Raw genomic sequence first — 23,753 nt, forward strand, 5'->3', positions numbered from 1 at the left:
ATCTGCAGAAAGACGATGTAAGTAGCCTACAGTGCGACGACTACTTTTATGTACCGGTATTCGAAGCGGGCCAACCAGCCAGGCAGAATTTAGTCCTTAAATGTGTATTTCACCATCCTTACAGACAATTTAGCATTTTTTCCTACAGGATAAGGTCAACAACGAGATTGGCTTGTAAGTTTCCTCTGTCATAATTCATTGTGAATTCAAAGTGATGATACATGTGCATAAAAAACAACATTGATAACCATTGAATAATTCAGAATTTAAACCCAAATAGCACCCTATTCCACCCACAGTGCACAAATTTTGATGAGGGTGCCATTTGGGACAGATAACCTAGATAACCCTCACAGCCAGCCTCTGGTCTCCTTGACCGACACAGTCTCAGGAACCCACACTGCTTCCACCACCAAATGGCTGGTGCAGTGATGGAGGCGTGTCACTCGAAAGCTATTTGTATAGATCAACATGGAGTATTTGTTTTGGTGCCAAAGTATTCAGAACGGATACATTTTCTTTAAGAAAATAAACTGTTTTGCATGGTTTGACTTTGACTTGTTCTCTTCACCTCTGCATTTTTTGTCCGTTCTCCTTCCTGATCAAAGGTGTAATAATTACATTTTAGTCATTTAACAGATGTGAGTGGATTGATTTTCGTACTTTTTTAATACTGGTCCCCTGTGGGATTCGAACCAAGAACACTGGCATTACAAGCGCCATGTTCTACCAACTGAGCTACATGGAAACATAATGTACAGGTAACTACCAAAATAAAGGAAACAACATAAAATGTCTTAACAGGGCGTTGGGACACCACAGCTTCAATGCACCTTGGCATAGAGTCTACAAGTGTCTGGAACTCTATTGGAGGGACACAACTGCGTTCTTCCACGAGAAACATTTGTGGCGAAAAACGCTGTCTCAGGCGTCGCTCCAGAATCTCCCATAAGTGTTCAATTGGGTTGAGATCTGGTGACAGAAATGGCCATGGCATTTGATTTTCATGCTCATCAAACCATTCAGTGACCAGTTGTGCACTGTGCATGAGGGCATTATCGTCCTATGTGGGCATAGTCATGGTAGCCAAAATAATGGCCTGCCCAGCATTTTATACATGACCCTAAGCATGATGGGATGTTAATTGGTTAATTAACTCAGGAACCACACCTGCGTGAAAGCACCTGCCTTCAATATACTTTGTATCCCTCATTTACTCGTGTGTTTCCATTATTTTATCAGTTACCTATAGCTGGCCTATACTTGGTTATGATGTGCGCTGAAATGTAAACCGCTAAGTTGCTAACTGTAGATGAATGTCATGTTAGCTTAGCTAGCAAGCAACCTCAACATAAGGTGACAAGTTCAAATTGGTTGATTCTTACTGCTCTCTGCTTTTATACTCTCTCTTTGAGAACTATCACCTTGCTGCTTGGCAAGGCCTGCTGCTCACTCTAGTCTAACTTCATTGTGAATAAACACAACACACTGTATTATACACAAACAATTCTATGAGGATTGTCAATTGATTGAATTTCAATGAATATACTCCGTTGTCCGCAACAAAATGGTCAACAATGCGCAAAGAATAGGCCTATGTAACTGTATTACACAGATGGCCTACTTTCTCATCTGAGATGTCTTGTCTTATTGATACCCGCCACCAGGTGGCAGACTTGTCATACTCTGGTATCAATCTCATGAAGCTACAATGAGAGTATTGGGATGAAAAGGAGGCATTAATATTGAGCCATCCAATATTTTCTTCTCCATTTGCAGTAGATAATGACCGCCCAAGGAGCAGTTGTTAAATCTCATTCAAATGTATTTTGAGAGATTATATAATACAGTGTGAAGTAGACTTCAGTCAAAGAAGAGTATTTATGCTGTAAGGCATTGCCAACATACTACTTTACATCTGAGAATCACACAACCATTCAAAAAGTTTTATTTCTACCATACACAAACTGTACAGCACAGCGCATATCTGCTTATGAAATAGTAAAAGTAATAGGAACTTTCGATTTACAAACTACTTGAACTGAAAAAACAACATTTTAATGAAAATGTCCAATACAGTTTCATCATACTAATATCATTCCACAAAAATCCAGTTCACATTACAAAACATCAAATACTAAACAGGGAAAAATAAATATTCTTCACAAAACTTCCTGAGCAAACAATGTGTGGTATGTGAATTAAATATTACGAATTATAAATTAACACAATTATTAAGTTAAACAAACCGTCAATGATTACATTTTTAAACATTACAATTCTTTAGAATGAGTTGAGTATTTGGATAAAAGAAAGTATTTTCCTCAACAAGTGTCCTAAATTTGGCTTTGTTTTGCAGATATGCACTTCCAATTCCTCCTCAGGAAATGTGTAGCAGGCCAAGTCAAACTCAATTTATTGTAACTTGATAAGACTATCAACCCATGCAAACGTCAAAATAATAACATTTTCCTGTGACATCAAGAGCAATGCTTACAAACAAAGAAAGCTTAATCTTTTTCTGGAACCCCAGGGCAATAGAACTAATCTGAAATACAAAAGAAAAAAGTGCAACTGATTCACAACTCAATTTAAAAAGAAATAAACAATTGAAAATAAACAGTTAAGAACAAACATTGTTTGTCTCTTTTTGCTTCATAATAGTGATGAATTGAACATTTCTATTGACAGTTGTCCATTATTGACAATATGGTCTTGATTTACCAAGGTGCAAACGCTTATTGAATCTGGCCCTAAAGAACCAGCAGTGATATTTACACCACCAAGTGCTTTTGGGGGATATTTTAAAATTGATGTGACATACAGAAACTGAAATGCCACTGACCACCATTAAGTATACATTAGCTAACATTTGATGTATGTAAAGGATGTCAGAATAGCTTAAACCAGAGTAAATGTTTGTATGGTGGTGTTACATTTCTTGGAGCAACTTCCATTTTCCCACGCTGAAGAGAAGTAAAAAGTAGAAAAGCACTAACACTTCCTAACCTGTGAAACTTCAAGACCTGACTTTGAGATTACAGCTACAGTACCGAGACGATGCTTAAAGATTTCAAATGGCATATAAACATTAACATTTTCTCCTTTGAAAAGTGTAATGTACAATAAATTAGACACCAGCCACATAATACTGTCCTACCACAAAACAGAGTACCGTATATTTTATGTATTCATTTACATGTAGGCACATATATGCACACACAGCATGTGCACAGAAGGCAGTTTAATATCTATATCATTTAAGAAAAAAGTCAAAGTGGATTTTTCAATTTTCTTAGTGCTGTCAGTTGCTCTATTCGAGCGGCACACTCAAGTTGAATCTGACATTCAGTTCATTGAATGAAATAAAATAATGTTGCATTTTGCGAACAGCTGAAAGCAATTCCCCTAATTGCAGTCAACTTAACATATTGTGGAATTAAGAGATGTACACTAACATTGCATTTTAGATCTTGCCATACATTCAGTGTTGAATGCTAAATAGAAAGCAAAAGCAACAATTAAAAAACATGTTGATTCTGGATTATTCTGGTGGAGTTCTCCACCTTCATGGGAGATCCAAATGATTTTATTATGACATGATCTGATATATAAATAAACCACCACTAGGTGACGAAAGAGAGCTATGGTTGAAACTGGAACGTGCTTCAATGTAATTTACAATGTGCAGAATTAGTCAAAGGATTTCAAATATTTAGCATTTTACAATGATAGAAATAAATACAAATGTGTGGAAATAAATACATTGATGAATAAGGATTATAAATAATAATATAAAAAAGACAAAAAATAAATACAGATTTAAATCAAGCAAACCATTCAAAATAATTAAGTGCAAGGGGGGTAGAAATCTCACCAGAAGAAACATGTCAAGTGAATACAGAAGCGTTAAAAAACATTAAATTATTTTGGGCTGGTAATTGTCTCTGTGCAATGTATTCAACAGTGAAATGTCGACACATTTCCCAAAGCCTTGTCTTATACATGCAACTAAGCCAGCACTGCACACAGCCATCCAGTGCCATTATCCCAACTCAAAGATACCTCCTCTTGATGGCTCGACAGCTTAAACGTGGATTCCCTTCATAGCCTGTTTGATATTATCCAAGAGAGCCTTACACTCGGGAGAGTAGTCATGCTCAGAGCTGTTGTACATATCTGTTAATGTGTTCACATAGGCTTCGAAATTATGCTCGCTGATGGGCCCCTGAAACACAAACATTTTCAAATATTAGTTCACAAACTGAAGCTTATAGTGACAATAATAATTTAATGTCACTATAGCTAGACAGTCAGGTCTAGAATTATTGGCACCCTTGATAAAGATGAGCAACAAATACTGTATAAAATAATACAATACTGAGCTATATTCTATGCTCAAAAACATTCAAAAATGATATTATTTTAGAATGACATAATTGCTCAGATAAAGAGATGTTGTTTAAAATGTAATTTGTTTTTCTCAAAAAGATAGGAGTCAACATTTCTGGCACCCCTGTTATCAATACCTCACCTTGCGGGTAGAATGGCACTGAGCCTTTTCCTAAAATGTTTTAAGAAATTGAAGGACACATTTGGAAGGATCTTAGACAATTCCTCCATACAGAATCTTTCCAGATCCTTGATATCATTTGTCTGCGTTTATGGACTGCCCTCTTCAATTCAAACCGCAGGTTTTCAATGGGTTTCAAGTCCGGAGACTGAGATAGTGAGATGCGTGGCCAAAGAGCTCTTTTTTCAAGCCATCTGACCATAGCACTGGTTCCAATCCAAGTGCCAATGCCATTTAGCAAACTCCAGGCATTTAAATTGTAGGATGACATGAAAATAGAGCTCTTTGGCCCAGCACACCAGTGGTATACATAAGCAGAAAATACCCCCAAACATATTGTAAAATATGGTGGTGAATCTTATGGGGTGTTATGGGGCTTTCCACTGGTCCTGGGGCCCTTGTTAAGGTCAACGGCATAATCAACTTTACCCAGTTCCAGGGCTGTGTCCGAATACCCATACTTACGTCCTAAATAGTAGGCATTTTGGGTATGCGAAAATAGGCAGTTTTATAGTATGTGACATTTTGATGTTGTATGCTTTAAATGCCAGGATGTCATACTCATTTGGGCTTTTCATCTAGAATTCACTGCACACTATTGAGGAAGAGAATCGTCTTTTCACAGCTGATAATCAGAATAGGGGACACACTTTTCAAAAATGAAGGAATGGCAGGGAACAAGGGAGAATGGGCATTAGATGGCGCCTTATCAATATGAATGAGTATTATGTTGATATTTGATAAAACGTACTGCCTTTTTACTACGCAGTACGTTGTAAATAGTATGTAGTACGATTAGTACACAGTATGTCGTTTATGTAACTAGTAGGCAAGCCAGATTTTAGACATAGCCCAGGAAATTTTAGCCAAAAACTGGGTTGCCTCTGCCAGGAGGCTGAATCTTGGCTACAAGTGGATCTTCCAACAAGACAATAACTACAAGCACACATCAAAATCCACAAAGAAATTGTTAATTGACCACAAAATCAACATTTTAAAATGGCCATCTCAGTGTCCAGACTTGAACCCCATTAAAACCTGTGGTTTGAATTTGAGGGCAGTCCATAAGAGCAGACAAATGATATCAAGGATCTGGAAAGATGTGAAGGAATGGTCGAAGATCTCTCCCCATGTGTTCTCCAATCTCATAAAACATTTTAGAAAAAGGCTCAGTGCCATTATCCTCGCACGGTGAGGCATTAAATGGTATTGAAAACAGGAGTGCCAATAATTTGACCCCTATCTTTATGAGAAAATAAATTATTACTTGTAACACAAAATAATTGTATTAGCATACAATATAGCTCAGTATTTGTAGTTATTTGATAAAAGCTGCATGTGCAAGTGAGGAGGTTGGTATGAGGCCCACTGTACCATTTGAGGCAGTTGGATGTCTGTGAGACTGTTGATAAGAGCTTGGCTGAGGTGAGCTAACTCCTTCAGAAGGCTGTCGTTGTGCTGTTCAATCATCTTGTTCTCCTCCTCAATTGTCTTCAGGTTACATTCCATCGATGAAATCTGCTTTCAGGGGAGAGGGAAACTTGTCAATCTGAACCGGGCATGAATCCTTTAAAAAACATCATATCACAGTTGTGGATAGTTACTTGGGTCTGCAGTTGCATCATGTCAGCTTCTATTTTCAGGTTGGATTCGTTCAGTTCCTTGATTTCATGATCCATGTGTTGCACGTCATCGTTATTGTCGACTGAAATTAGAAAATACTCGCATGAAAATCAAGCTAAACCTGCTGCTTCAGTGAATCAACTAGCAGGGGGACTAAACATACTTTGATGGTACTGAGATGAACATTTCCATAACATACATTATCCTGCCAAAGCATACATGTACAGTCCACCAGCACAAACAGAACATGTTTGTAAATCATATTATAATGGCTTACCACTGCTGGCTTGAAGTTTAATAGTCATCATCTCCTCTCCTGTCATCTTCTTCTTAATACTCTGAGCATTAAGAGGGCATCCAGACAAACTATTTACAAAGAAAATGAAAAGTAATCAGAAAGAAACTTACACTTACAAACAAACTTGTTTCATTAGTATTGTATGGGACACAATGAATGGAGTGAATGCAGACCAACCTTCTATGGGTGACAAACACGTTATTGGCGTGTCCAAGGCCATTGCAACCGGGCAGGGGACAGTGGGGCAGTTCCTGTTTGCAGGCCTTATTCCAGGGGAAGGGGAGGCCATTGATGGATGACTCTTTATGCCTCTTGGCAGCAAGGGGGCAGCTCCCTGCACTGCGGTGAGATGTGTACTTCCCTGATGTGTGGCCCTGGCCATCACAACCCGTCACTGGACACCTAGCAGGGAGACAAACAAGGGGTTCGTTAAGGAGGGTGATACATTTATATCTGAACGTTTTGTAATGTGTCGTATAGAACAGATATGCTTATATCAGGTCTATTCATTCTATTTCTATCAGAAACATTCAGAACGTTTAACATCACTGAATACACCCCAGGAGTCAGGTTTATTACTACCTGGTGTCCTCCCCTTGTACTGCTACTGTAGTGGAGGGACTCATGTTGTAACACAGACTGTTGACAATGTTCAGAGTGCCCCTGTGAGAGATGCCTATTCTCATTCAGATGAGGCAGAGGAGAAAGATTGTCACCAGTAAGCTGTTTTTTCCTCAGAATAGTTTTGCAGTTCAAACCATTTAATATGACAGAGAGTAAATACTGTATGATCTGAGATATGTCAATATATCGCTGTTCACAGTTCCGGTACAATGGAAACGTAAGTAGATCAAAATGCTGTCAACTGAGGTGAGACGACTTTACTTAACCTCTTAAACCACACATAATAAATGCATATATACTCAAACAAATTATTTTCACAGTTCATAAACATCCCTCACTATATCTAGACAGGAAGAGTTGTCAAACCATTATGTTGATTAATCCAGTAAAATGCTGATTAAAAATGTAGTCAACAAAACTGACAACAGGCTCAAATAATCGTATCAACCAAGTTGCTAATCCACAAAAACTTTGGAATAATTAACACATTCAGATTGATATAGCCTACATAAACAAAACATAAGCACAAGTCTTGTTGAATATTATTAAGAGTTGTAAGGGTAATTACATTTCCCAGCTGTTTTCTCCAGGTCAGTAATGGAGTGACATGAATTACACATAATTGTCATGTATCCCCTGAGGGTTCCGACCCCTTCCCTTATTGGTAAAGGTGAAAGGCAGGCTGCGATGGTACATAGAACTAGTGTACAAACAAAACAGAGTGCTACTGTAACAAAGATTGTTGCACTCTGTTGTTCAGTAGAGTACCAGTAGCACTTAGAGGACAAAACAACCCCAACCACATTACTTACATTCATCCATACACTACAGGTATATGTAGACTCTTAGGGGGGAAAAATGCTATCTAGAACCTAAAAGGGTTCTTCAGCTGTCCCCATAGGAGAACCCTTTGAAGAACCCTTTTTGGTTCCAGGAAGAACCCCTTTGGTTCCAGGAAGAACCCCTTTGGTTCCAGGAAGAACCCCTTTGGTTCCAGGAAGAACCCCTTTTGAGTTCCATGTAAAACCCATTCCACAGATGGTTCAACATGGATCCCAAAATTCCATCTGGAACCACAAAGGTTTATCCTTTGGGGACAGCTGAAGAACCCTTTTGGAACCCTTTTTTCTAAGAGTGTAAGGCATCGGGACAATGGAATCATGCCATATGGCCTACAATTTACAATAATCTAATAACCTTACAGATGCACTACATGTAGGTTCTCACCCACCCCCTCTTGTGCATGAGATATATTCCAGTCTAACTCCTAACATTTTGGCCCTGCATTAGTATCTCAAAAGGGTAAATCTGTCCAGATGTACAAGTAAGATACAAGTAAGAGTACAGATACCCCCAAAAATTACTTAAGTAGTACTTTAAGTATTTTTACTTAAGTACTTTACACACTGCTTTTTACAGAGACAACTGCATCTAGAACAATTAAGCTTTGATCACATCCCGTAGTATGGGGGACCTTAAATAAACAATACAAGAACACAATGCACACAAGAGCATGATAAGCCAGATGTTCTATTAAGACAATGAAAAAAATGACAATGTTTGAAACATGTATTTAATACGTTGTTAATCCTTGAAAGATAGCTTTAGTAAATTATGAACAGGAAAACTATTTCCTTTTTGTCTTTCTGGTATAATGACCTCTTTACAACATGATACAAGTACTTTCATTCACATAGGCATGCATGCCAGCACTAGAATAGTTATGAAACAGAAATCATAATGAGAAGAAAAATATCTTACTTTATTTCTTGGTCGTCTTTTTCATCTCTGTTTGGTGTAAGCTTCAAGCCTCCCTTTCTGGCACGTGGACATCCTGACAAACTACAAATGTTTAGAGACAATATGGTTTAACAATAATGAACACTACTTTAGGGCTAAAATAAAGCAAACTCTTTCATCAGTGATAAGATGATGTTCTCACATAGCCTGTCATTGGAAACTACATTAAGCAACAACAAGAATCAATCGGTTATATCGCAGTTTATTAATTGTCTAAAATGTATAAACTAATAAAAAATAAATACCTAGACAATGAGATTGAAACACATCCCTATTCATCTACTCAGTAATTTGTGTGATCCAGTCTAGACTACCTTCTGTGTGAAGAATAATTCCCTGTCACGTGTCCAGATCCATCACAACTAGGTGTTGGGCACCTGCAGGCGGAGAGACCGACAGAACAGGCGAAACTCAGTGCCACGTTGTCTGGGACAATGATATCATATTTAAATGCATGAATTTAAAAAAAATAAACGGATGAGGTCAGTAGATACCCAGTACATTACATAATGTAAATGTATGCAGCCTGATCACATGAATTGGAGAAAAGTCCATATTCAATATATTCAATGTATGACTAAAACGGCATGAGACCAGGTGGAATGTATAATGTAAACCAATAAAACAGCACAAAGTTGAATCAGTGAACCCAAACAGGTGAATGATATGTCTATAAATAGTGGTAAGATGATGACTGACAGGACAACACGTACTTTAGTTCCTGAGAGTTAGCTGCCATCAGTGATTTGAGAGTCTTGTCAGCCAGGGGACACCCAGATACACTACAGACAGAGGATCCACACCAGAGAGTTATTACAATGCTATTTGAATGTAAAAAAAGTAACTTTTCCCTTTCATTTTCAGCAGCATATAATACTGATCAATATGAAACAGTCGACATAGTTCCTCTGAACCAGGCCGTACAGTATTTACTAGCTGGTGTTAAGAGTGTCTAATTACCTTCGATGTGATGCATAATTTCCTGTAACATGGCCACTACCGTCACAGCCAGGGGTAGGACAGCTGCGGAGAACACAACACTTAGTTAGACCATACTCTACAATACATGGACTTCTGATACAGTGTATTAACCTTTTTAACATGCGTTGAATTGCAATAGTGGAAGCGGAAGTTAGTACAGCAGGAAATTTAGTAATTTCGATGTTTATTTTCAATGTTTATTTGGTGTGGCAGAAGTTGTTCGTAAATCCCTTGGCAGATCTAATTGTTTTCTGTAAACTACTCAATCATACCTTACCATAGAGTGGATAATAACTCCATTGAACATGCAGTCTAACTACCAAGTCAAGAGTGGTAAGCTCATTTTGAGGACATACGGACATGTGAAAACTCACTTTTAACGAGATACATTCTTCACATGAACCTGCAGACATACCAGTCACAACAACATGTAATATATAATAGGTAACAATATAAGAGCTAATAACAGGATAGATTGTGCCCAGCGCATTTCACTGAGCATGTATTCATTCACCCCAATTATAATGCCCTATTTAAACAGGTCTGGTTGGGAATTACACTTTTGTTATTAATACTGACCATCTGTCAGCTGACCTTTTTAGAGGGAAATGCACATGATACACAGATGACTGAGCAAAGAAGCAGCAAGATGTCAATTTCTCCCCTCACTGGACCTCCAGAATGAGCAGACCCAACATTAAACATGATATACCTCATCAGCTCTTTTTTAGAGTCTCTTAAGAGCATATCGGTCTTGGGGCTGAACATGCTTGTGTCTCCAGAGTAGCTCTGGTCCTCCAGAGAAGCGTCGTCAAAATCTTCCTGCTGAGAGACATCGGTACGTTTGAAATGGACCCTTCTCACTATATAGTGAACTATTTTTTAACAGAGCCCTGGTTAAAAGTAGTGCATTACATAGGGAATAGGGTGCCTGATGCCTGAATAGGCCATTCCTGATGCAGTCTTAATAATAATGTCCTTAAAAATAATAATAATAGTGTCCTTAAAAATCTCCTTAATCACCTGACTTCTTGTGTCAGTCTTAAGTCTTGAACATGATCTAAAAGTGAATTATCAATGAAAACACCCCACTTAAAAAAAACTCTTAAAACACAAGCCTAGGAGTTGGGGGGGTAAGTCTGAGTGATTACACTTAAGGATACCAACAGTAAACCATACATCCATTTAAAGTCAGATAATCCACACGGACAGTGTTTATACGGATATGTAATGTAAAACATTTGGATTTACTTTCTCAAAGATTCTGTGTTCAGCACCAGATGTTGTCGTCAGTGAATTATTTACAGGACAAATGTCAAGAACAACCAGGAATACCAGCTATGAAGTACATGCTCTTTAACAAGAGATTTATTAGGAACATACACTGTGTTCACAATTATCTATCATTATATATTGTATCCCCATATCACCCTTATAGACCATATGTTGGTATGTTAATGTTCATATGTTTATCAATTAGCTATATTTTCTCTTGTTCAACAAATTTAACAAAACAAGCTTTCTTCTTCTGTTTCATAGGTATCTTGTACATTATTTCTTGTGTATTTAAAAGGAGGAACAGCAAAGTTATTTTTACCTCTCTGTCGTGCATTATTTGATGCTGTGCTTTGCTGAAGTTGAGAGGGGTGTCCCAGGTGTCTCTCTCGCACAGGGCCTGGTAGAAGGCAGGGCTGATGTGTACACTTCCGGCCTGCTTGGACAGAGTGGACTCAGGAGGGGACTGGGTAGCGTCTCCCAAAGGCACCTGGGGTGGGGCTTTCACCTCCCGACCCTTCTTCATACTCAGGTCCAGAGTGCCGTTCTCATCCACTTCTATGGGCATGTCCTAAAGGAGAATAAATTCACAAGTCAGACTCAGTTATAGTCATAAGGTTACAATGGAGTCACTTTTATTAAATATTCAACAGTTCACTAAACAGGAGAGACTGATGTCAGTCTGTATTGGAATGAGAAATGAGAGTTACTGTATGAAGTAGTGAAGACTGAAATTAATACACCACTATGATATGCCCTTTTAACCTAACACAATACTTTAACGGGATACCTTTCTAAAAATAACAACGTGTATAATTCCTGTGAGAAATAACTTAAATTGCCCCTCAAATATACATTTACATGAAAATAAGACATGTCGTGATTATCTAACACCGGGGTAAAGTATGGTGTTAAGCCAGCATTAATTCTGTTGAACAAAATAATAATCGCTCCTTGGTGTATAGTTTGTCAGTGACAGCTGTGCCATCGGTCTGTTTTCTAGGACACAAAACCAAGATGGCAGCTGTGGGTGCTGGTTTTAGGTCATCACCATTAAAACAAAAATGAAAAGCTTAATGTAGCATAAGTTCTCTCATTGACAGATGTGTTACTCATTCTGTGCTACGTCAAATGCTATGTGCACTTGTGGCTTATTAGGTTTTATAGTATTAGAAGTTTTACCTCATTAAATGCTGAAATGTGGCCTACAAACATATATGTCCCATTATACCTATATTCAATTTTTTATTTTTATTTTTTACAAAAGACAGCCTTTCAAATGAATGAATGGGTATAATTTTCATGGACATTGCATGTGTGGCTATCCATTTTAATGATGTGTGTGATGGTGACGTGTGTAGACGTGTGTGGTAACATCTCAATCACAGGAGAGATAGGTGAGCATTCCACATTGAGTTGTGATGCTTTTCTTGCCTTTGCGTACTGGTAGCCTACAGAGCTACAGACACATAGGAGTTGCATGGCCCCATACGGAGTATGCTACATAAGTCCTCTGCAGAAGAGGACAGATGATTAACTTGTTAACACTGTTTTATTCATTCAGTGGGTTGGTACCTGGTACAAGGCCACATTATCAGCTCACCAAGCTGGGTCCTGTACTGTGTAGGTGTTGGAAACCTTGAATCATCAATCTATCAATATTCTGATAGTAATTACATACTGCAGAGAGGCCTTGTTTGGCTTTTGAGACAGTCATTGTCATGCAGTTAAACTTAATGCATAGGAAGGCCATGTTTCAGTTCAGTTGAGAGGATCGTAGTTTTCTGCGTAGTGGACAGGGCAGTTGGGGGTTTTCCCACTAGAGATTATATAGGATGTGCACAAAGGGGTCAAATTGTAAACTAAACTGGTGCACATTTAATAAAATCGGGGAGATTTTGATTTTGTGAGAATAAAATATTTCAGCTAATGAGTTGTTCCAGCTGATTGGTTTAAGCCACTGAACTGGTTGTATAGGCCATCTGATAGAGACACAGCTTATCCTGGATAATATATTACTAAGCTAAATATCTTACGCCATCTGCAGCATGCAAGACACACTTTCATACAGTTCTTCTTTTTTTTATCTTTATCTTTGTCTATTACCATGAAAGTAGAAATTAAACGCATGATCACATGTTTTACAGGAACTACAGAGTCTTACTGTAATTGAGAAAGGTTTGTTGTATTTTCTTCTTATGATGTGATTACACAAATGTTATTTTGTGTACATTAATGCTTTACGGAGGGGGATCTCTTGTTTCGCCGCCACCAGAGACAACAAACGTTTGTCAAAAACTGTCCTTTTGATGTTTCACCCTTTTTATAAACAAATCAGAGTTGCTTTAAAATGACCACATGAAATAATTGGTCTAATTTGACTACCTTTGTGGAGGACGCCAGGGGCCGACCCGAGATGGACTCCATGTTGCTTCGGTAGCGGGTGGAGAGGTTGAGGATGGCAGTGGTGGCAGTGGTGGCTTGGAGCCCCTCACCTCCAGGTTTGTAATGGCTGGGTGGGCTGTGGCGTACAGGGCCTGGCGTGGGCAGGCAGTTGCCGGGGGCGCCCAGAAAGCCAGTGTACTGTAGAGCTGTTGGATAACAGAACTCAGATACAGAAACTTTCACAGAGGTCTGGGAACACATGATTATACCCCCTACATTATAACATACAGTATGGTACATGTCATCAGCACGTTTATTTTTACACTGTGGTTGCAGTGGGATCAGTCTGTGCTTGAATAGAAAAGTGTTTGTGTTGATAAATAATATATATATATATTAAACAAGCATGATTGTCTTGTTTACAGGAACCTTGTAAGTGTGTTGCAAACTCTTAGTTTGGTTGTTGTCTGATCATGTATTTACATAGTGTCCTACTGAGCTGCACATTTGTGGCAGAAGATGAGCAACGCTTGCACATTAAATCCCTTTAATGTGGCTTGACACGCTGTTATGGTACAGCCAATCTCCCTCCGCCCCCCCTTTGAATCAAATCAAATGTGCGAAACTCACAGTCAGGGAAGTGTGAAGAAGAGATTTCTTGGTCCTGGTTGGGTGCCATCAGAGGTTGTTTGCCGAAGACCTGTTCATCAAAGCTGGCGTAATCAAAGCGGATCTTGCTGTACTTGTCCATGTCCTTGGTGAGGTTGGCTTGCAAGGCGGCGGCGACAGGATGGTGATGGGCGAACCTGTAGTTGTACTGATTCAACTCCAACTTCTTCATGAGGGGGCCGAGAGGCCTGGTTGGAGAAGAATCCAAGAAGACGAGGTGTTGTTGGATTTGATGAGGAAAGTGGCTACTGTATGTGTCAAATAAAACGCATGTAAGGATCCAGGAAATTGACACATGCACACAAGTGGGCAGGAAAGTGGCTACAGTGTCAAATAAAATGCATAGGATATGATATTGACACATTAATGCACATTATGCATGGGCTGTGGAAGAGGTGGTGATGATTCTGGAAGTAATATACATTATAGTGTGAATAATATCCATACGAGGTGGCTGTGAAGTAATGGACACAGTGTTGTTTGAATAATATCAATGTCCTCCTCCTGGATGTGGGATCTGATCTGTATTGTAGACGCACACACAGGCATGTTACCCAACTAATTAATTTTGTATGGGTTGGCAGTCTGCCTGTGATTTTACTACAGGGAACAAAGAGTTGTGATGCTCTGTGTCCCTAATAGGGAGAATCTCATGGGACCTTAAACCATTGCTTAAGAACAAGTGATAGTGAGAAACCATGTCTGTGAAGTTTTGATAGGCTATATATTGTAATTCCTTTTACAATACACTGAATAAATAAACTGGATATGATACTGTAAATGTTAACCAACATACCTCCTGATTTTATATGATATTGCAATTGACACACTTTGTTTTGTATCAAAGGGACTATGCTCTCTCCGAACTTCAATCAATTAGTTTCATAGTATAGTTTTCAATGTCTCAATGGTTTACTGTCATCATAATGTATGCGCACATACACGTCGATAATTGTCAACAGTCAAAATGACAATATTGCAAAATTACAGCTATAACACATATTATACATTCTCTCTCCCCTCGTGATTTTACCTGGACAATCGTTCAGGTGCTTGTCTGCATTTGGGGCTCTCCTCTTGAGGTTTGGAGACTTTCACTGCAGCAGCAATGGGGCAGCCTGAGAGACTGGGGGGGGAGGAGGAGGTTTTCAAACCCATTGAACCTGTCTATGTACAGTATGTCATGTTTAATGGGTTAGTCCCTGCAGGATGTACCTCCGGTGGGTGCTACGGTTGCTGTTTACATGGCCCCTTCCTGTGCACCCGGGAGTAGGACACTTGAGGACGTTTTCATGCATGGCCAGGACTGGGGACAAACAGACAGGAAAGGGACAGTAGGTGAAACAGTAGGCTCAGTAGAAGGAGAGATTTACTATACAATCAGTGGTGACGAATATACTGTGTCAGTGGTGACGAATATACTGCGTCAGTGGTGACGAATATACTGCGTCAGCGGTGACGAATATACTGCGTCAGCGGTGACGAATATACTGCGTCAGCGGTGACGAATATACTGCGTCAGAGGTGACGAATATACTGCGTCAGAGGTGACGAATATACTGCATCAGTGGTGACCGAGTTCATGGGGGGGATCAAGAGTTAATACAATAACAGAGCACAAAATTAGAATACAGGAAAACAATCATGTATCCAGAGTGATCAAGGTAAACTAAAGGCAAACTGAAGGCTTGTTCATTTATAGATACATCAATTCAATTCACACGTTCTTTGTACTGACATCAGAGAAAAACCAAGAGCACAGATCCTTAGAAAAGTCATACAATTATGGACACAAGCATATCTAACTAACGCTGTTCCCATTGTCAGTGCACTGTGTGTTGGTCGCATAATATAAATACCTTAGTGGCAATAAAAGTAGAACAAAAAGCACTACGTCATCAAGCACAGCCTTTTATCCACAATTTGATGGAAACATCTCTGGTGGGGAAAAGCACATATGATTTCATTCAGATGTTTAAATATTCACATGAAAATCTGTGGCCAATTGGACGGAAACCTAGCTAGAGTTGGAGTTCTACTCTGTGTCCTTGGAAACTTTTCTCTTCTGTACATATTTTCCAATTAGTTTGCAGGAGTTGTCCATTTATTTTTGAATACAGCATTAGCAACCCCTTTGATTTGCAAACATTGCTTCTGGTCTAAGAGCACATTGCTTTCATATTGAAAAAAGTTAATTACTTTTTCTGTTCCTTTTGTAACATTACTGTTTAATGTTGGATGCTTGTTATGTTACATTGAAATGACTAAACCACAGCCAATAAAAAACCTTTACAATATTCAGAAATTACAAGAAAACTGTAGGTGACAACAAGTCTCACTTCATGATTGTTTAAATGTAGAATGAATGCCCCTCAATCAGTTTCTGGAGCCACTTGATAACTTTGAAGGTTTTATTTAAACATCAGTACTTATTTTCAGTAAAAAAAAGCATCACTTTCTATTCTATACATATGTAGGATCTTAATATCACCTATATTGTCAGAGAAAAATAATCCTGCAGCAACATGATGTTAACATTTAGTCCATAATGTTGCTTAATCAGGGAAAGCACAATTCTGTTAATATAACCGTGTGGATTTTCAGTGAATTTATGTACATCACGAAGCTCATCTCCATTTACAGCTGTGCAGGAAAGTTCTCAGCAACAAAATAGTGATCGAATTAAGATCCTAGACCTGTGTGTACATGTAGATGTAAGTGAAGATACATTGGTTTTGTCCTGACTTTCAAGAATACCTGATGTACATACATGTATGTGTATGTCTGAGTGACTTACTCTCTGGGGGGACTCTGACTTTGTGGGGACAGCCAGACAGACTCCTGTGGTGGGGGTACAGACCAGTGACATGGCCAGTGCCGTCACAACCAGGGGTAGGACACCTTATGTCCTTCTTATCTGGTCGTGGAGAGTCTGGGAGGAGGCAAATAACATGAGCGCTTAGATTAATACATAGACATTCACATATACATTCATAACAATCTTATGACACCTTCAAGAATGTTGCAGTATCATTCTTAACATGCTTTGTAACCTTCATTACCCACACAAGCAAAGAGTGCAACAAAGGTAATAGCTTTTGGCAAAATTCTAATGAACTTCAGTTTGATATTTCATTAAACTTGTAAAGAGTTGCTTGCATGAATGTGAGATTCTGAGAAATGCTAGAATGAATCTGTATGTACATAGAAACAAACAGATTAAAGTACAGTATCATGCAAAGAGCCAGACACTTTTCGCAAAATGCTTCTTTCTATATTAATCTGTCCTTTTAGTTAAGGCTTCCAGTTCAACACGGGGCATTGACTTCTTAATGCCCATCCATCGAAATATTACATTTGGGATTACACATTAGGCTGCAGTCATTTGAAGAATCAGTGGAAAACATGAGGGGTACTTTGGGCGGATTTAAGACTTATGGTCATGGTTAAATATCCAGTTGATTCCTATCAAAATCCAATATTCTGGGTAGTAGCAATTCCATCACAAGATTTTGTTCTTTTTTTTATTTTAGTCTGGTTTTTTATTACTTCAATTGTTGCCAAAATGAGTTTAGTACTTAAGAGGATTTCCCCCTCTGAATATGATTCTTTATTATTTTGACGTTTCGAAGCGCCTCATCATTGAAATCACAAGTGGTCTAATTCATACTAGATAAACATGAATAACCATGTCTGCTGCATACTTATTTTATGCCCACTACTCTTCATTAGAATAAGTGCAATATCCACTGTATGTAGTTCTATTGTTCTCAAGTGGCCTTAATAGTACACATACAAAAACAAAGGATGGACTAAAAGGGTCCTCACTGTCATTACGTTGATAAAAAGCTGTTATAAAATAAAACATCTAGAATCTTGAATTGACAAAGAAATAAGATATATTGAAATGAAGTATTTGTACCTTTGCATCCATGATAGCCCACCCTGGTGTCCACGTCCAGTAGCCGTTGGTGCCTCCTCTCATTGGTCATCTGCTCCAGTAGGAACCTATCCATCTCCCTGTAGGCATTGTGGAGGACCTGCCTCTGCTCTGACTGCAATGCCATGGCCTGCTCCAGGAGGCTCAGGTTCACCCTCCCTCTGTCCCAGTCTCTGTCTCCTCTGTCTCTATCCCTGTCTTTGTCTCCTCTGTCTCTGTCCCGGTCTCTGTCTCCTCTGTCTCTGTCCCGGTCTCTGTCTCCTCTGTCCATCTCCAGGCTCAGGGGTCTCTCCATCTCCTGCAGGCCCAGGGCCCAGGCCTCCAGCCGAGGAGGCCTCTCCACCTCTGGCTCCCCCTCACTGTCCTCCTCACTGGGGGTTGATCGGTAGAGCCGCAGGGGCCCAGCCTGGAAGGGACCTGCTCTGCCCATGTTATACCCACTAAGGACCGAGTCAGGATCATGGTCTCGCATGTGTAGGTAGTCGTTTCTCCCCAATAGGTATCTTTCTCCGGTGGTGGCTTTGGAGGGGCTGCTGATAGAGCCATTGGAACCATTCACCCTGGCAGAATGAGACAGGGACAGAGGCTCCCAATCGGCTTCCCAGCTGTCTCCGTATGGGCTTTTACGTGGCGACGAACTGCAAGTTATACTCATCCTGTCTTGACTTTGGTCTTCTTCCTCTTCTTCTTGGTTTCGTTCCGCCACCTCTTCGTCCTCCAGAGTTTCCGAGGCTGCAGCCTCCTGATGGGGAGAGTCAGTCACCACTTCAGACCATCCAAAGGAATCATGGGGTTTTGTTATTGCGTCCTGGCAGCCATTTCTCTTGGGCTCGTTAAGTGTTTCTGAGTATTCATCTTAGAAACAAAGTAAAAGCAAAAGAGAACAAAAACTATGTTGTGATGTTTTTTTCAAGCTTGAATCAATTGTTCATATTAAGGCCATGCTTTTCAGAGAACATTTGGTTAGGCAGAGAGTAACAATCTTGTCTGTCCCCATTTCAGCTTAGTCAATGTTTTTGTAGAGACATTCAACGCCAATTGTGACACTTTTTCCTATCTAGAAAACGCATGTCTTTGTCATTTGAAATGACTGTTAAGAGGATTGGAAAATACAATATGTAATGAAAATAGTAATAGTATGGACAGGACAGCAACTGCAAGATTTCCTGGCAATTCCTCAAGTACATCAGAGATAATTCACAAGACACTTGTTTTGGCTAGTTGAACATGAAACCTAAAGATGAAGAACAAGATTGTCTTCCTCTTCTTAGAAATCTCTAATCAGAATACAACAACTTGATGTGGATTTAGACGGACCAGATAATGACAGAGATGTACATGGCTTGTGGCACTGAACATCAGTTTTAAGTAGTTGAGGTGTACGCCAAGCAGGGCTTTATGATTTTAAAGATATTAACTTGTCATTCACACACAACTCATTTAAGAACCCATATTCATATGTAAGCACAAGAACCAAGAAAGAGGAAAACATTTCAGTATTACATTTTTTACAAAAATCCTGGTTTCCCTTTATTCTTTCTTTTTATTAATCTTTTTTCAATAGGTCATTATGCTGAGTGCACCTGATAATTGATTTTTACATTGATTCTTTACTAAAAGCTTTTAAAATAAAGCTTTTCTGCTTTTTATCAGTGGACATTTTTATGGACATAACAAAATGTTTATTATATCCCAGGACTGCGTGTAATGGTCAAATATATTTGACATGACATTTGAATTTCTGGTTTCAATCATCGTTCAGTTTAAGTGAAACAAACAGAAAAGCTAGGCTCTTAGTTCTCCAAAATGTATGTTAAATGACACTTAATATAGTAAAACCCTGATTATATTAATATTAAGTCATGGTCAATGATTAACAATGGAATGCTATCATCTGGATTGATTCACTAAAATATATTTTGATCCCCCAAATCATTGAAACTTATTTTCAGTGCTAAAGCTCTTTAGTGGGGCCATAAGGGTTTTTACTCTAGAAATCATAAGTAGGCTGTACAGTACAGAGTAGATCTATCCTCTAAAGACGTCACAGAGCAAATTAAAAGTAAGCCACAGAGACTGGAGGAGAGGGATCCAATAGGTTGATAGATCTGGAGATAATTTAGGATGCAATTCTGTAGGCTATATAATCTTGTAAGTGGATTCCACTGAGGATGATAAAGGCATTACCAAACCGATACTACTAGTCCTTATCAGGCCATAGTATACAACTTAATCCCCCAAAATAAAAGCTGCTAAATGCAGGAAGTGTAGCGCTCTGACTTATCTGGCGAACCTCTGCCAAAAAAGAAAAACGGCTTTTGTTTTGAAGCATATGATTTTGGATTGTGTAAATGTAGGGATGTGATGTATATTCACTACCACAATACAAGGCAGGTGAAGACAGACCAGCAACAGCGGAAGTAGGTGAATGAAATAGACATAGTTAAACTCCTTTTTTGATGCAAAATATGAAGCTGTATTTTTTGAGACATGCAATGACGTGGCTGATAATCTTTTTGTTGCATGGTACATTTAATTCTAAACAAAGGCATACGAATATCACACTGTTCAACAAAGATTAAGTCAGTTATGTTTAGTTACAATTAGCAGAGCAGACAGAAAATAACTTATTTTTGTACAGATGGATGACACACATACAGTTGAAGTGGGAAGTTTACATACACCTTAGCCAAATACATTTAAACACAATTTTTCATAATTCCTGACATTTAATCCTAGTAAGAATTCCCTGTCTTAGGTCAGTTAGGATCACCACTTTATTTTAAGAATGTGAAATGTCAGAATAATAGAAGACAGAATGATTTATTTCAGCTTTAATTTCTTTCATCACATTCCCAGTGGGTCAGAAGTTTACATACACTCAATTAGTATTTGGTAGCATTGCCTTTAAATTGTTTAACTTGGGTCAAACGTTTCGGGTAGCCTTCCACAAGGTTCCCACAATAAGTTGGGTGAATTTTGGCCCATTCCTCCTGACAGAGCTGGTGTAACTGAGTCAGGTTTGTAGGCCTCCTTGCTCGCACACGATTTTTCAGTTCTGCCCACAAATTGTCTATAGGATTGAGGTCAGGGCTTTGTGATGGCCACTCCAATACCTTGACTTTGTTGTCCTTAAGCCATTTTGCCACAACTCTGGAAGTATGCTTGGGGCCATTGTCCATTTGGAAGACACATTTGCGACCAAGCTTTAACTTCCTGACTGATGTCTTGAGATGTTGCTTCAATATATCCACATAATTTTCCTACCTCATGATGCCATCTATTTTGTGAAGTGCACCAGTCCCTCTTGCAGCAAAGCACCCCCACAACATGATGCTGCCACCCCCGTGCTTCACGGTTGGGATGGTGTTCTTCGGCTTGCAAACCGCCTCCTTTTTCCTCCAAACATAACGATGGTCATTATGGCCAAACAGTTCTATTTTTGTTTCATCAGACCAGAGGACATTTCTCCAGAAAGTACGATCTTTGTCCCCATGTGCAGTTGCAAACCGTAGTCTGGCTTTTTTTATGGCGGTTTCGGAGCAGTGGCTCCTTCCTTGCTGAGCAGCCTTTCAGGTTATGTCGATATAGGACTCGTTTTACTGTGGATATAGATACTTTTGTACTTTTGTCCTTTGCTGTTGTTCTGGGATTGATTTGCACTTTTCGCACCAAAGCACGTTCATCTCTAAGAGACAGAACGCGTCTCCTTCCTGAGCGGTATGATGGCTGCATGGTCCCATGGTGTTTATACTTGCGTACGATTGCTTGTACAGATGAACGTGGTACCTTCAGGTGTTTGGAAATTGCTCCCAAGGATGAACCAGATTTGTGGAGGTCTACAATTGTTTTTCTGAGGTCTTGGCTGATTTCTTTTGATTTTCCCATGATGTCAAGTAAAGAGGCACTGAGTTTGAAGGTAGGCCTTGTAATACATCCACAGGTACACCTCCAATTGACTCAAATTATGTCAATTAGCCTATCAGAAGCTTCTAAAGCCATGATATCATTTTCTGGAATTTTCCAAACTGTTTAAAGGCACAGTCAACTTAGTGTATGTAAACTTCTGATCCACAGGAATTGTGATACAGTGAATTATAAGTGAAATAATATGTAAACAATTGTTGGAAAAATTACTTGTGTCATGCACAAAGTAGATGTCCTAACCGACCTGCCAAAACTATAGTTTGTTAAAAAGAAATTTGTGGAGTGGTTGAAAAACTAGTTTTAATGACTTCAACCTAAGTGTATGTAAACTTCCGACTTCAACTGAACACACACACACAGTGAGAAGTGCAGTGGAAAAGAGACCGCATGGGAGAGAAAAACATGGATCCCTCCTGTGGTTTGTGTATTGGAACAGGTGAACAGTTTGTACTCCAGAATAGCCATTACAGGCGCTCTGCAGTGTGGTTGGAGCTTGGCTGGAGTTGAACGCAGTGCGGCTCGACCAAATTAGCGGCTTATTTTTCCCTCTTGTTTTAAAATGCAGATATGAACAGTATCCCGCTGTTACATTCTTATTGCTTTTTCTATCCACTTTAACTGTCATAGACATTTCACATAAAATATCCCCAGACCTGATTGTGACAAAAATATATTTACAAATGTATGTAGGCCTATGTTAATCACACAATGTTCAGTCATTGCTTTGTGTTTCCTGCCTTTTGATACATGTTCATTGTATTGTATAGGGCTTGCTGTTTGCAGGTGCCTTCTTTTGATAAAAAAAATATCTACTTTTCTTGATTTAAAGGTTATAATACAGTACAAGTAGGTAGTGGTGACTGAATACAGACACATAAAAGCTCTGCTTGAAACACAAACAAACCATGAGAGGGAGGTATATGTACAAAGAAAGATAAAGGGAAAAAACAGATAGCGAAGCTAGTGCAGAAAGGGTTATGATAATTGTAATGTTATATGAACCCCAGAAACAAATACATTCCATTTCCAATTAATCCGCACAATTCATTGAGCTACTCTCTTGGTCCATTTAACTACCCACATGTGTACTATAATGAGCTGTAGACATTATGCCTAATTATGTATATTTGGACTGTGTTAGAGGGCCTAACAAAAGCTTTCGAAGGGGACAATTACGTTTGTTGCTTAGTTACATCGTTAAAACTATACCAAATAAGTGCAGATTATAGTGGGTGAGAATGCACATGTAAACCATGGGTATTGTTGCCAAAATGCTCAAAATTCAATTCATTTGGAAATAGAAATGTTTTGCTTGGGGCGAGGGCTCAATGAAATAAACAAACATTTCCTTATGTACGCACCTTGGTCTTAGTATCTTTTGACAAATAATCACTAATTTATTATATTATATCAGTGACATTGGTTTAATAAGAAGATGGTTAGCATACTTCAGAAGGGAAGCTGGTTCTGTTAAGATGCAACATTAGCTTGTGTTAATAATCAATAAATCGTGTGTATAATCTAAACTCAACTCACTTTACTAAACAAACATCAACAGATGACAATCTAATCAGAATGGCCTAAAGCAAACATGATCATTATTCAATTCTCTGTGTTTTCAACCCATTTCTGAATGGCTTTTCAGAAGAACCAAACAC

The 23,753-nt window shown here is 38.9% G+C and overlaps 1 protein-coding gene across 10 annotated transcripts in view; it reads right to left on the minus strand.

The window, feature by feature from the left end:
- Positions 1 to 1,932: 1,932 nt before the first annotated feature.
- LOC106569122 (suppression of tumorigenicity 18 protein) overlaps positions 1,933 to 23,753 on the minus strand; it is a 62,747-nt gene continuing 40,926 nt past the window's right edge. For 6 of the 10 annotated variants that reach the window (XM_045694196.1, XM_045694198.1, XM_014140113.2 and 3 more), the window contains 17 exons: positions 18,151 to 19,023; positions 17,026 to 17,160; positions 15,444 to 15,534; positions 15,262 to 15,354; positions 14,190 to 14,476; positions 13,560 to 13,765; positions 11,497 to 11,745; positions 10,612 to 10,724; positions 9,879 to 9,941; positions 9,632 to 9,700; positions 9,233 to 9,295; positions 8,880 to 8,960; positions 6,672 to 6,896; positions 6,474 to 6,562; positions 6,178 to 6,278; positions 5,948 to 6,094; positions 1,933 to 4,228 (listed from right to left, as the gene is read on the minus strand). In XM_045694196.1, coding sequence (XP_045550152.1) covers positions 4,088 to 4,228; positions 5,948 to 6,094; positions 6,178 to 6,278; positions 6,474 to 6,562; positions 6,672 to 6,896; positions 8,880 to 8,960; positions 9,233 to 9,295; positions 9,632 to 9,700; positions 9,879 to 9,941; positions 10,612 to 10,724; positions 11,497 to 11,745; positions 13,560 to 13,765; positions 14,190 to 14,476; positions 15,262 to 15,354; positions 15,444 to 15,534; positions 17,026 to 17,160; positions 18,151 to 19,023 — 3,026 coding nt within the window. In that variant the 3' untranslated portion in view covers positions 1,933 to 4,087. The remainder of the gene's footprint in view (positions 4,229 to 5,947; positions 6,095 to 6,177; positions 6,279 to 6,473; positions 6,563 to 6,671; positions 6,897 to 8,879; positions 8,961 to 9,232; positions 9,296 to 9,631; positions 9,701 to 9,878; positions 9,942 to 10,611; positions 10,725 to 11,496; positions 11,746 to 13,559; positions 13,766 to 14,189; positions 14,477 to 15,261; positions 15,355 to 15,443; positions 15,535 to 17,025; positions 17,161 to 18,150; positions 19,024 to 23,753) is intronic. The other 4 variants (XM_014140118.2, XM_045694199.1, XM_014140117.2 and 1 more) reach the window with 4 other exon arrangements.

The sequence above is a fragment of the Salmo salar genome, chromosome ssa14, assembly GCF_905237065.1.
Source record: "Salmo salar chromosome ssa14, Ssal_v3.1, whole genome shotgun sequence".
Taxonomy (NCBI): Eukaryota; Metazoa; Chordata; class Actinopteri; order Salmoniformes; family Salmonidae; genus Salmo; species Salmo salar.